The 14,758-nt window shown below is 41.9% G+C and overlaps 1 protein-coding gene across 1 annotated transcript in view; it reads left to right on the top strand.

Annotated features, from left to right (window-relative positions):
- c1qtnf4 (C1q and TNF related 4) overlaps positions 1-11,325 on the top strand; it is a 46,347-nt gene extending 35,022 nt beyond the window's left edge. The window contains exons 2-3 of the mRNA XM_040002781.1: positions 8,754-9,115; positions 10,190-11,325. Coding sequence (XP_039858715.1) covers positions 8,754-9,115; positions 10,190-10,996 — 1,169 coding nt within the window. The 3' untranslated portion in view covers positions 10,997-11,325. The remainder of the gene's footprint in view (positions 1-8,753; positions 9,116-10,189) is intronic.
- The last annotated feature ends 3,433 nt before the right edge of the window (positions 11,326-14,758 follow it).

Below are 14,758 nucleotides of genomic sequence, written 5' to 3'. Positions count from 1 at the left end.
CTGCCTATGTGTACAGGGGGCAGAGTGAAAAGGGAATAAGACACAGTTCCTAGCAGTGGCCGTCCAAACTTCTGTGTCTGACACAGTTTTAAATGTGAATGTGCTAGCGTACAGTAATCTGTGTTTAACGCAGTTCTGACCAGTGAGGAAATATCTCAGCTATAAGTGTTTCATGTTCTGCATCTGTGTTAAAAATCCAAGTTTATGCTTTTATTTTGATACATATAAGAAAACTATTCTGGAGGTCTTCAAAACAACACTCTGAAAGGATTAAGAGGTGTATCAATGTGCAGGACAGTCATTCAGGACCAGTGTTGGGTAAGTTACTTTAAAAAAGTAATTAATTACTAATTACTTAGTCAATATTGTATTTAAAATACTTATCTAATTACTGTGTCAGAAAAGTAACTTAATTACTAAATAAGTAATTTAACTAAATACTTCTTAAAATCCCTATAAACCTTGAGTGGGCAAACAATAGAAATTAAACTCTTTAAATAATAAATACATTTTTTTAAAGACGGAGACTCTACAGTACGCAGCGGTAGCATCTCTTCCACAATGTAGCCCGCAATCATGTTTTAAGCTCACCTTCAGACGCTTTCTGTGCTGCTGAAGTAAAATCACGTTTTGCCTGCTTAGCAGGAGTTGTCGCTGTGTTATCCATGGATGATGAACAAGGATCACTCAGAAGTGTTCGTCTATGCTCTCGTGTCAGGCGCTTCAGTAGATTACTTGTGCTATTAACAGCGGCCGATAGTTTTTTCTCCCCAGGACATAGCTTACATATTACTGTAATGTTCTTGTCTGCTTGTTTCAGAAAAGTGAAGAGATGGGAATATGTCCATTTCATAAAACAGCCACTCGCTTCAGCCGAGTCCGACATCTTCCGCTTTAGAATACGACTATGCAGCAAACTGGTGCGAAATGACGTACAGCTGCACTACAGCGGTGTTAAAGCAGCAGAGCTTACTTCTACGTTTAGAAGACAAATTATTGAAATTAAATAATGATATTCAGCGAGTTTAATTATTTTACAATGTAACACAAGTACATTGTAAGTAACTGTAATTAAAATACCTAAAAATGAACAGTAATTAGTTACTCTACTTTTTCAATGGAAAAGTCATGCAACACACAGCACCTGTATAAAAAAGCCCAAAGCCGACTGTACTTCCTCAGGAGGCTGAGGTCTTTTAACATCTGCAGGAAGCTCCTGAGGATGTTTTACCAGTCAGTGGTTGCTGGAGTACTTTTCTATGCTGTGGTGTGCTGGGGGAGCAGCACAGCAAAGAAGGACTCATCCAGGCTAGAGAAACTGATCAGGAAGGCTAGCTCTGTGGTCGGCATGAAGCTGGACACTCTGGTGACAGTGGCAGAGAAAAGGACACTAAAAAAGCTGCTGGACATTATGAACAATGCTGGGCATCCTCTGCACACGGCCATTAACAACCAGAAGAGTCTGTTCAGTGACAGGTTGCTTCTCTCCAAGACAAGAACTAACAGACTTAAAAACTCCTTTGTCCCACACGCCATCAAACTGTTTAACTCCTCTCTGGAGGGGAGAGGGAGGGGAAACAGGAGGACAAAGGAGGGGGGAACAACTAAGCTGTAGTGCCTCTTCACCTCACTGTACAATACCTTGTGCAATACTTTTTGTAAATAGTCAACGGTGCAATAGACCTCAATACTTGAAATGTGCAATTCACTTGTATTTTTATTTTTTATTCCTATTTATTCTATTTATCCCCTTCGTATATTTTATTTATATTTGTCTCTGTATTTATATGTGTGTGTGTGTGTGTGTGTATATATATATATATATATAATATTCTGTAACTGTAACTTCTGTCGGTGCTGTGCTTTTTGGAAATCGAATTTCCCAGAGGAACCCACCCGAGGGATTAATAAAGTTCTATCTTATCTTATCTTATCTTATCTTATCTTAATTTAATTACAGTACGCATTACACCCAACACTGTTCAGGACATTTTGAAATGTGCTGAAGACACTGGAGAAATCAAAGAGCATCATTTGGACAGCCCCTCCTGTCCTGTCCAGATGGATGTAGGCACGGTGGATTAGGTGTATCGCGGCAGCGCCAACTCGTACATCCGGTTGGTTGGTGAACTGAGTAATGAATCAGTCCCCGTGGATTTTCCCAGAACATGTTTCCTGGCACTTTGAAACAGCTAGTACTGACATGGATATTTGCATACCATGGAGTTTAAGAACTCACCGAATATCTGGACAACTACAGATAAACTACTGAGCAGTCTGAAGGGAAGACAAAAGAGGCAGTTTGATGGCAGCATTTACATGTTTGTTTTTTGCTTATTGTAATTTGTTTTTCATGTGTTCAGTTCCACCTGATTCTACAGCGTATGTAAACACAGCTCTGGCCTACTTCTGTTGTTGCCCTGAGACAAAAAGCCAGAAAACACAAACAGTATTTAAGGGGAATGAGGGTAGGAGATGTTTTACTCCAGTACATAGTAAATCCTCTGGCACGTGGAAGAACAGGCGTCTTTTGTTAAAAGGAACATATCCAGGACTCACTGGGACCATAACGGGATCTCCCAGTCTGCTCAGACTACTCAGTATTCCCCTCAGAAGAAGCTGCTGGACTCGTAAGCTGTTCAAAAAGGGAATTCTGGCTTCAGCCCAGTTAAATATAGAAATCGACGTATGAACAGACATTTGGAGATAAGTAACTAGTAAAAAGAAATAGTAAATAAGATTCATGGCAGTCAAATTCATTAGCTGATACATTTCCTCATATTTTATCTGTCACAGCTGATGTTAGTCTGATGGCTTCCCTCAGTCTCTGTATTGGCCATCACAGCCGAGTGCTAGCAGTCACATTAAGTTAACATATGGTTTTATTTGCAGGAGGGTTAAACAGAGCTGTTGTCCTCTTGAAACAAGAGTACACTCCAACGAGGTAATTAACTTGTGAAGGCTCCGCTGAAGCAGTTGAACAAAAAGCTCAAAAAATGTCCATATTTATCCAAATAAAACATTCAAGTCTATACATCCATTAGTCACTGAGCTCCTCCTCATCACTGAAGTATGCGCTCTTTTTGATCCGTGGCTTCTTGGAGTCTGACGACGTTGAAGCAGATTAAGCAGAGACACTGAGGAACACACAGCTTCAAGAATAACAAAAATATATTTCAGTAACATAACACTAAAGTAATTTCCACAAATTATTAATTTATTGTTACAGGTTTGGTTTCAGAACATATACACATCTATATTATGATCCAATAACTTATTGAACTTACACTTCTGACTGATAGATAACAAATTGCCTGTGACTTGGAGCCTATTTAATATTAGCAGCTTCACCACTTCTGCACAGTCTGTCTCGGCCTGTGGGGAAGCAAGAAATTAGAAACACAGTTAACAGCAGAGTGAACAAATATGAAAGTCAGCTATCCCGTGATGACTGAGCCTCTGCAGGCAGCAGCCCCTATCTTCAGGCGTTTTGTTGCCAGATGGCAGATAACTCGTATCTGAGCCAATACTTCATCTTACTTGCAGTGTTTATTGTTTACAGACCTCTGGGCTTGCGGTACTTACATTAGTATTATTTATTTTTAACCTTAATACATTATGTCATTTTATTACTGCAGTAATCACCGGACACCCTGCTACTGAGTAAAACTACAACAACTAATCAAATGTCGTGGTATGCTACTCATCATGCTGTATAGCAAATGTTAGCATGCTACCATGCTCAGGCAGTTAACATGCTTAAAGGGGCTTTTGGCCAACAGGGATTACTGTGCTAGCACCACTGTGTTGTCCATATGACCGTCATACACTTTTACATGACAGAAACAACGGTAGGTCTACTTTAACATCGACGTGTTAGCATAATCAGTGAACATATGTTAGCATATGTTCAGCTCAAAGCAGTGCTTTGCAGCATTGTTAGCTACACCTCAGTACAGCTAGCATAGCCATTTAGTGTTTTTCTGTTTGTTTCTGGTTAAAATGAAGAATATTCACTGCAGCACACACTGAGCAGCACATAGTCAAACACACTCAGTGTGTAACAGATATTGTTGTGTTATGCATACTAAAAAAGCTTGTACAATCAGATAATTGTAACCACACAATTACAATGCTCCGCACATAATAATGTTAACACTAAACTTCAAGAAAGTCAGCCAAAGAGAAATATGCACCTGAGGTGCATTTTAACTATAGAACTGTGCAGGGCACTAGAAAGAGGCTCATTAGTTACATTTTTTGAAAAAGTATCACCATGTACTCTTTATTCTTGAATGGACTTACTCAGCTCCATCCCGTTCTGTTGCTTCGCTCTGTGCTTCACTCCCATGGGTGCTCATTATGGAGGAAGTTTGTTTGATCTGTTCTTTTATTACTGTTTGAACCCGAAGCGTCTCTCTGCGGAGAATCTACATGACTAGTTAAAACTGCTGCCATTACATAGACAAACACTATTTTTTTAATGTAAGGTGCCATTATGTGAACAAGACTAACTACTGCATCATCTGCTTTTTTAAGACTGTTATGATTCATAAAGGAAAATTATGATATCTGCAGCACTATTTGCTTTCTCAGAAAGGATTTCTCTCTCTGCTGCAATGGGACGAGTAATCACACAGAAGTGATCAGTTGTGCCTCGGTGCCCTAAGTACAATTAACCACTATAATTAGTTTCCATTAAAAGAGGTCGATTTAGTATAGCCATACAAGAAGAACATTTAGTTTCACCAGTAAATAACTTTCAAAGATTACAAGTTATAGAGAACCATATAATATACAACACTTTGCACATTAGATGAGGTAAGACGCCACAATGCCGGTTTGTCATGAGAACAAATTCTAATCAATAACAGCCAGTAAAAATCCCAACAGAACAAAATATACGGACCTATTTCCTGCTTCATATAAGTTATATACACCGATCAGCCATAACATCATGATTTCATGCATGTGAAGTGAATAACGCTGATTATCTCTTCATTCTGTTCCCTTCTGTTGGGGAGGACGTGACCTTTGTGTCCTCAAAGTTAATGTGTTAGAAAACTGGACAAGCTTAAGGAGTCAAAACGTTATCCCCAGTCAGTGTGTGTGCTGTGTACATGCAGCCTGTATGTATGAACCTGTTTTAAGTCTTATAGTTTCCACTTTTCTCACCAGTTAGGCATGCAAACCTGTTACACTACTGCAAAAGTGTTGCACAAAGTAATGGTGTGTTTACTGTGTTTGGTTTGACAGTGAATGTTAGTCTGTGCGTCTAAGCTTGTGCATTTAACCCAAGTAAAAACATGCAGTTCATAAAACCATTTCCAAAAGAACAAGAACACTGTGTAAGAGTGTAAATTAAAACATAATGCAGTGGAATATAATGTGACCAAAAGTGTGTGAGACTCTAAGAATGATAGTCTGGCCCTCGGGTGGAACTGTACTAAAGGGATTCTGTCATGGAAATCTCTGCATGGGCTCAGGAACACTTCTAGAAATCACTGTCTATGTTTGCCCACAAATCTGCATCATGCATGTGTGAGCACTGCTGAAACACTGCTGTCGTCTCTGCGCCAAACTGTAAGCTGACTGGAGCAAAGTGGAAAACTGTTCTGTGGTCACACACTTTTTTATTATTTTGCGTTATCTGGACTGAAGAGGAGATGGACAGTTTATAATCAGTACAAGCTCAGCAGCCTTCATCTGTGATGATAATCAGGTGTGTTAGTGCCTGTGGAACTGGATCTGGAGAGGCAGCATCAATGCTAAAGGTATATACAGCCTTGTCTGTGTCAGCAGGACAAAGACAAAAACTGCACACTGCAATTTTTACAACAGCATGGCGGGGTAACTGAGCTGCCTGCAGCCCAGACCGTTCACCAATAAAAAAATATTTGGAGCATTATGAAATGAAAGACACGGCAAAGAAAATCCAGACAAGAATCAGAAAAGAACGAGTCGACATTCGTCTCCCAAAAGCAGCCGGTATCCCTGATTTTCCCAGATGTTTACGGACTGTCGTCAGTAGAAGGGATGCTACACGTTCGTAAACATGGCCCAGCTTCAGATGTGTTGCTGTCAACAAAATCAAAAGCACCTATTTTCTAACTGAAATGGTACATTTTCTCAATTGAAACATTTGATTTGCTGTCTGTGTTCTACTGTAAATAAAATCTTTTAATTTGTCTTGTAAGATACACTGCACTCAATTTCTTCATGGAGCAAGACCGTCAGTCACTCCAGTTCAAACTGACCTTGACCTAACCTAACAGTTACCATGGAAACCACAGCCAAATCTAGGGGAAACTTTACAACAATGCTGCAAACTAACCAGCTCCACATCCTGCACTTATATAATCTGTCAACATTTGCAAAATAAAACAATAACTGAGATATGTCACAGTGTAAAAAATGAATCTGACAGTATGGATTAACCACTTATCTCTAAATGTTTCATTTAATGAGTTTCATGTTTATTGTTTTATTTTTTTATCAGCTATAGTGTTTAAAATAAATGAATGGTACCTACGTGAGGGCCTGGGAGGGAGTATAACACCAGAACCATAAGAGCAAAGCAGCACCCTCGCTATGAGAGCATTCACAGCTACAGTACAGAGAGCCAGTAACAGCATCAGGTGACTCAAGTATTGATTTTGGGGGGGAAAGTGTGTGACAGGGTTTATGACTATATAAACCTTCTGATACCTCACTGTCACTTGTCATCAAACTCCACCGTCTGCTCACAATTTGAATTAGAGTTCAGATTCTTCTGATTGTGTGAAATACTGAAGCATATTGTTGACACAACTGCATCTAATTTTCTTCATATTCTCTAACGTTCTGCATTGTTTGTTTTGTAAGTGGATGGTTGTTATATGTAATAAGTCCAAATGTAAAACTAAGGTGGTGATCATGTATTCGCTGTGCTGAACATGGAGACCACTCCCCCGAGTCTCTGCTCCTTACATGTTAAGCCTCGTCCTTTTGTTCTGACAAGCTTTCAGAGCCCTGCAGCTCCACCTGTGTGTGTGTGTGTGTGTGTGTGTGTGTGTGTGTGTGTGTGTGTGTGTGTGTGTGTGTGTGTGTGTGTGTGTGTGTGTCTACTTCCTGTTGGTTCACTGGGGGAGGACAATAAGACAATGAAAGCGCTTGTCGCTGCTAATAAAGAACACAATACCTCCTTTACTGAGCACGAACTGCTTGAGTGATTCAAACCCTGCTCTGGGACTGCGTGTTTTTCTTTCATTGAAAAGCTTTTTTTGTTGTCGTTTTTGATGTGCAAATGTGTAGTTGCTCCACTGTATGGGGGTCGGGGTTGTCCAGTGTGGTTCTAATGTTGATACAAATATGTGCCTCCACTGTGCAAATGACAGATGTGGCTGAAATGACTGCACGGTCTGTCATGGCCAGGAAGGGGCAGCTTCTCTGACTGCAGAAGAAAACCTGATTGTAATGAAGTCGACAAGAAAGTGATGCTTTGGCTTCTCCAGGTTTGTCCACTTATTACAGTAACAGTGTTACTGAAGGCAAGATTATATTTATTTTGTAAATTATAAAGGATAAAAACACAGGGTGTGATTCAGAGCTTGTGTCCGGCAGTCGTGCTCTGACAGACGAGTTGCTACCATATGAGAGTGAAGTGTTCCTCAGCTTCTAAGACAGGCCAAAAATTCGGCTTGGATTTTAAAACTAATCTAGATGGCAGTGGACAAAAAGCTCAGCTTGAATGAGCAATGTCATCTTTCATATGCAGTAAATGGCCTTTGCTTAACAGTTGAAGCTCCGTTATTTATTGTTGTTCATAATTCTCTACGATGGACATTTTTGTCAGGTGATGTTTTGAGTTGGTGCTAAATTTCAGGAAGTTTCTGCTGGTTCAAGTGTGCCGACAACACTGACTCAGTGAGAGCAGCTCAGGTACATCCAGGAGGTCAGTGACTGCCTCAAGGGCAGTGACAGCAGCAAAGCAAGGCTGCGACAGCACGTAAGCAGCATCCATCCATTTACAGGTGTGTGTGTGTGTGTGTGTGTGTGTGTGTGTGTGTGTGTGTGTGTGTGTGTGTGTGTGTGTGTGTGTGTGTGCGCGCATTCACATTCACATCTTTGGGCAGTTTAGGATCACCAATTATCTGAATCCTACCAACTACGTGTCTCTGAGATGAGGGATGGAGAGAGAACTCACACAGGTACGAGGCAAACACTTTCGGGTGTGAGGCAGTGGTGTTAGCCACCACGTTACTGTGTTGCCATGGTGATGATTAAGAAACCATCGACAGAAAAAAACTAGTCCAACTCTTCTCCACAGAAATGGGTTCTGGTTTATCTCCATGTGCTAGTTCACTATGAGCATTGGTATATCAAATCATGTGAAGGGGACGAATACGATGCTGTGGAAATTAATGAAACAACCGTTACAAATGTTCCAGCCACTAAGCAGCAAGATAAATGAACACAAGGCTTCAGGCAGCTGGAGCTGATGTGCTGTTTAAGCAGATTGAACACAACAGGGTTATTTATTAAATCCCACTCGGAATCATGGAGTAAGACAAGGCAGCAAGGGAAATTCCATATCCTAACTTCCCTGTCACATATTGATTATACACTGCTGTTTGCCAAGTGATCCATGGAAACCTTTCTATGATAGACTGTCACAAAAACCGCAGCCAGGACTGAAACTCTGAGATGTGTGACTGAAACTTTACAAACCTGTATTTGAGGTAAACGTGTCCCTTCTTTCTTTCTGTCTACAGATAAGATGCTGCTCCCAGCCGGCCTGTTGATTGTCCTGCTGTGCCTGAGTCACATGGGCAGTGCGTGGGGTTTCGCCCGTCTGCTTGATGATGTAGAGCTGCGCTCAGCTTTCTCGGTCGCTCGCACCAGCAGCATGGAAGGTGGACCAAAGATGACAGTGACCTTTGACGCTGTTTACGTCAACATCGGTGGGGACTTTGATGCCAAGTCTGGTCTGTTCCGCTGTCGTATCCCTGGAGCCTACTACTTTTCCTTCACCGTGGGAAAGTTTCCACATAAGGACCTGTCTGTGATGCTGATGAAAAACAGGAATGAGGTGCAGGCCATTGTGTATGAAGAAAATGCAGGGGAGGAGAGGAAGGTATGCTTCAGAGCTTCAATCTTATTTGTGTTTTTATGTACAGAAAGCTGCTAGCGGCCAAATCTTATAATCCAGTAGTGCTTTACATGTTCAGCAGGTATTACTGGTTAGGATTACTACACTTGGAGGATGAGACTGACCTAAACTTTTATCCCCTTGTCAAAGTGGGTAATAAAAACCCCGGTATCTCTCTCTTGTCAGTGACTGAGCGGAAATGCACCAAGCCCTAATACACCTCTGCTTATTATAATAAAGTGACTGTTTTTTAACTTTGGAGCCTGCTTCAGGTTTTTATGGAAGTGAGCTCCAGCTCCACAGTTAGTACTTTGACTGGCCACAACATTAAATAATCTACCTTACATTGTGCTTATACACACAGCTGGCCCAGCAGGACACGGTTAAAGAAGCTCCGAGTGGAGATCTGTCAGGCACTGGGACTTTGGGACTTTGCTTTGTGAAGTGAAATTCCTGACACTGAGAACTGTACTGAAGGTGTCCTGGGCTAAGATCCCCCAGCATGAATCTGTTGTGTTTTTTAGTGCTCAGTCAGAATCAAGAAGACTGGGTCAGGGTCTCTGGCTCTGTTTCATGTGCCTCAGCTGTCCTGAGGGCACGCTCTCCTACTGGGTGAAGCCATGCACACCTTCTGGTATATTCCAGTGGCATGCACATGAATGTCAGACCCAGAGGTTTCCCAGCAGATCATTGCATTTCATGCACATTTAAAAAATGCAAAAGCTTCTAATCTAATCAAGCTACCAGATTTCCCAAAATATGGAACTTCAATAACCTTTAAACAGGCCCCGGCACTTTATAGAGACATCTTATAATTGATTGAATCAATCTCTCTCGATGTGTGTTTTTTCTCCCCATATTTACAGCGCTCTTTTATGATGTCAGAGGTTGTGGTAGCACTCACAGAGGGTGTGTTTGTGTGGGGATGGGAATGAGATCAGATCAGAGCGGATTATTCCGTCCAATGAAAGGCTGTGTGACAGGATCATGTGTTTGTTGTTGATGTGAAACAGGCCTCGGTATGACTACACCGGCATAACAGTCTGCGTCATTCCTCAGGTGCAGAGCCAGAGTGTCATGCTGCAGCTGGAGTTCGGGGACACTGTCTGGCTCCGTCTCCATGGCGACCCTCGCTACGCGCTGTACAGCAACACCGGACACTACACCACCTTCAATGGTTACCTTGTGTACCCCGATGTCTACGGCTACCAAACGCACCACCATCACCACCAGCAGCACGCCGACTCCGAGCAGCCACTGCAAGACAACATCCCACTGCCGAGCGACAACCAGGCCACGGATCATGTCAGACCCGGAATGACGGATGGGGAGAAGGAGCCGCAAATGAAAGAGGAAGAAGAGGAGGAGGAGGACGAAGAGGATGACCAGAGATCTGCTTTCTCGGTGGGGCGCACCCAAAGCATTGTGGGCGTGAACCAACTGGGCATGCCGCAACACCAGCCGGTGAGCTTCGACACTGCATTTGTTAACATAGGGGAAGACTTCAACGTGACAGAGGGAGTGTTCACCTGCCGCATTCCCGGGGCGTACTATTTCTCCTTCAACGTGGGCAAGATGCCACAGAAGACACTGTCCGTCAAACTGATGAAGAACCGCCTGGAAGTGCAAGCGATGATCTATGACGATAGCCAAGGTGAGAAAGCTCTGCAAAGCCAGAGTTTGATGCTGTCACTTAAACCAGGGGACACAGTCTGGCTCTACTCCCACCAGAGAGATGGATTCGGTGCCTACAGCAACCACGCCAAGTACATCACTTTTACCGGCTTCCTGGTATACCCAGATTTTCCTGCTGCCGCCACCACCAATACTGCCACCAGCCAATCATATGCAGACAAGAAACCCTAGCTGCAGCACCTTGACTAGGCACCGAACATTTCTGGAGGAATTCATACAAGATGGAAAAGTCTCAGATTTCACAGAAAGTACTGGGGAGCTGTACTCCAAATGAATGCTGCTTTGTGGCTGTCTTTCTGCTTCATATGAATTCCTTCACAAAGTCACAGCGACCCGGACTGAGTGCAGCGCTTACAACAAAATCAATGTTCAGCCAGTGGCTTCCCAGGATATGATGTTGGCAGATGTGAATATTTAACTCTTTAATGAAAGTTCAGTGGTTATCACCCACTCACTCCTGTGTTAGCTCATCAGTTAGCGTCCATGTCTTTTATACAGCTCAAAAACAGTGGGATTCAGAAATGCTCTGTGATATACTGTTAATGATTATTATATGATTGGGACAATATGGTGGACTGCTAAGGTGGAATGCTAGCAAGCTAACTTCTAAGTTAGGCAACAAAGACAGGTTAGCGAGCTGCATGTGCGGTCACAGATATCTGATAATTAATGCCAGCTGTTAGAAAGTCACTCACAAACACTGAATCCAAGGCGGTGCAATAAACACAGCAAGTTATTTTTTTAGACAGCAGCAACGAAAATGGCCCAAAAGACAGTTTCACTTCTCGCTATAAAGACAAAGATAAAAAACTGAACCTAACTCTACACCTGCGTATTTCTGCTGCACTGAAACTGAGTTGTTTCCGTTGTCAGGCCCAAGTGGCTCATAGATTTGGCTTTGTTAGCTTCTTTTTTTAGACGAGGCTGCTGCTCGTTGCCGCTTGATGACTTTAAGTTGTTGACAAATAAACACATATGTTACTTGCCAACTACATTGCTAGATTAAGTGATTAAATGAGGCGACTTTAGTTAAAGTGTTATATGATTATTTAATGTTGACAGTTGGCCGGTGCGTACCACAGTACATCGTTCTTGTAAAGTCTTTATATTTGATTGCATTTTGAACATAAGATCTTGCTCTGAAGAGAAACTTGTAAGCATGTTTTGATAAATGTGCAGTAAACGTCCTGTGTAATGTACTGCAGAATTATAAGGGAAGGGTTAAACTGCAAAACGATGTACTTAATTCCATTACATTGAGCAAAATGAAAATTCAAACTGCATGCACACTTCAGTCTGAGCTGTAGACATAAAGCTGTGGTAGATAATCACTGAATTTTTCATTTTTTTGAGCAAAATATTCCTCCAAGTGCATTTGTTACCCTCGTCCAAGGTGTTTCTGCTTGTAAAGTGTCTTTACTTTCTTTGTCTATAGAGGCATGTAAATTGATATGAAATTTGTGTGTTTTGTGTCAAAATTAGTCTTTTTTTTTTTAAAGTTTGGTGTTTCTCGCCCAAATATCAGCCGCAGGAGGAGCAGAGCGCGACGGGAACAAACTGACGTAGCTGTAGAAATGTGCAGACTCCATATCCATCCGACTGTTGACCACATGCCACCTCTGAGCCTGCAGGGATCTGGACCTTAATTTGATTTCTAATTCTAGCGGCACTTAATTCATGTCTTCAGAACCACTGTGGGGAAAATGTAATTGCTTCTCCCGGCAGCTATAATATGCATGTCTGTTTAATTTCACGCCGCAGGGGAAACGATGATGCTGTTCAAGTTGTGATGAACCTTGACTTTATGAAATCACCTTCTCTATTGGAAAGGCAACATGTGAAATCATACTTCACTTTTACTGAACATTTACATTTTTATTACAGTTAACTGGCTATAATTTCCCAGGAATGAGGTTCTCATATAACCAACGATCTAAACCAGGGGTGTCCACCTCCAGGCCTCGAGGGCCGATGTCCTGCAGGATTTAGATCTCACCCTGGGTCAGTACACCTGAATCACATGATTAGTTCATTCCCAGGCCTCTGGAGAACTTCAGGACATGTTGAGGAGGTCATTTAGCCATTTGAATCAGCTGTGTTGGATCAAGGACACATCGAAAACATCCAGGACACCTGCCCTCGAGGCCTGGAGGTGGACACCCCTGATCTAAACACACCAGTGTATAAAAAATGCAAACCTGCTTCCTGAAGACTAAAATAACAAATCAACATTAGTTTCATTAATCAGTATTTTGGTGGTACTGACAGCATAAATGGCTGTGCAATTATAAAAGGTTGCCCAGTGTCGAACCCACACTGAATTATTATCCCATTTTGCTTAACAGTTCACTCTCACAGCAAACGACAGAGTCTGTGCTCGTGTGCATTTAACCCAACACAGTTTCCTCAATAGAGGAAATAGAGACTGACTGGCATTCATCAGGTGGAGAGAAGTGCTGCTCCGCCTGAGCAGTGGTGGCGTTCATGTACATCTGCTGCAGGTGCAGCTGCTTTTGTGTCCAACCAGACACTACAGTCCAATCACTTCCAAAATCCCTCTTTTATTATTTGGATAAGCAGAATCTTTCAAATCAAGCCAAATATTCTCCCTAAATTCAAGCAAACTTATTTTTTTTTAATTGTTAGAGGAGTCAACAAATTAAACGTGAAGAAAAAAGATCAAAACAAAATCTGTTATTAGTATCAAAAGTTAAAAAGGCCATTAACAAAACATTTCACATTAAATACCAGAGGCCTTGACTTTGCTTTCTTTTAGCTTTTATCAGATCGCTCAAGATATAATTTTCCTCTTGTAAAGCTGTGGGTGGAGAAGTTCACACTTAAATAAGACATAAGCTATGATGTCCACATCATAACCAGCGAATCAGAGATCTCGGACAACTGCCGATCCTGAGCCACACAGAAAAATCTCTATTAATTAATTAGCCCAGGAAACTTGTGTATAAACACTTCCTCTTGCTCCAGTGAAGTGCATTCAGACTGAAGCACCACAGCAGGGGTAATCATCGCGTGGGTAGCCACGCTTCAGTTGGCAGGCTGAATGGCAGTGAATGTTGCAGCCAATACACGTAACTCCTAAAATAATCCAAACAGCCACGCTATTAATAAACTAGATGCCCGTTAACCATGCTGCGGTCCTGCCAGTTTTACCGGCCCTTGGAGCGCCGCAATGGTGAAAAATTCATTGGAAGGAAACATAAACAGTGGGCTGGTGCAAAGTCATTTGGACTGATTAGGAAAAAATACAAGCTGCATTATAAGAAGCATACAACCCTTCATGTATCCCTGAATTCTGACTATCCCTCATCTGGCAGTAATGTGATTAGTTGCTAATATTAAGAGCAGAAATTTCTAACCACACACACCGTGGCAAAGGAGGAGACAGAAATGAGAGTGTGCAGCAGCAGGAAGTTACATCAAATGGACCAAGGTCTTTAAAACTGGGCTTTAAAATTATGAAAACCTGAAGAGATAAATCTGAAAATGTTCCTAAACGACAGCGTTAGAGTAGTGGAAAGTAAAAAGAAAAGTCTTTGCTTCATTGTCACATCTTTTGGGCACAGGAGAAATGATTTTGCACCAGCTGGTCTCCGGCTTCAGGTGGCTCCACACTCACAGTCTCACTAATCCACAATTTCCTGTCCTTTACGGGCTGCACTCACTTCTGAGAAATTCAGAAAAATATGCCTTTTTTTTTAACAGTATGAAATTACACTGTGAGCGTGGCTCATTGCAGATATATTCTGTCACAGTCTAACACTCAGTGAGGAGGAGTGCACACAGGTGGAACGCCTCAGTTCAGCTTTCAGAACCATGACCAGTCTGCAAAGGTGTCCAGAAATCCTGCACCAAACTCGTGTGATGCATGCATTTAAGTGAAATACATGAAAAAGATACTTTGTCACGATTGCA

This window comes from Simochromis diagramma, unplaced genomic scaffold (assembly GCF_900408965.1).
Source record: "Simochromis diagramma unplaced genomic scaffold, fSimDia1.1 OVJJ01000457.1, whole genome shotgun sequence".
Lineage (NCBI taxonomy): Eukaryota > Metazoa > Chordata > Actinopteri > Cichliformes > Cichlidae > Simochromis > Simochromis diagramma.
Note: the sequence above shows the minus strand (reverse complement) of the source record. Positions and strands in the feature narration are given on the sequence as shown.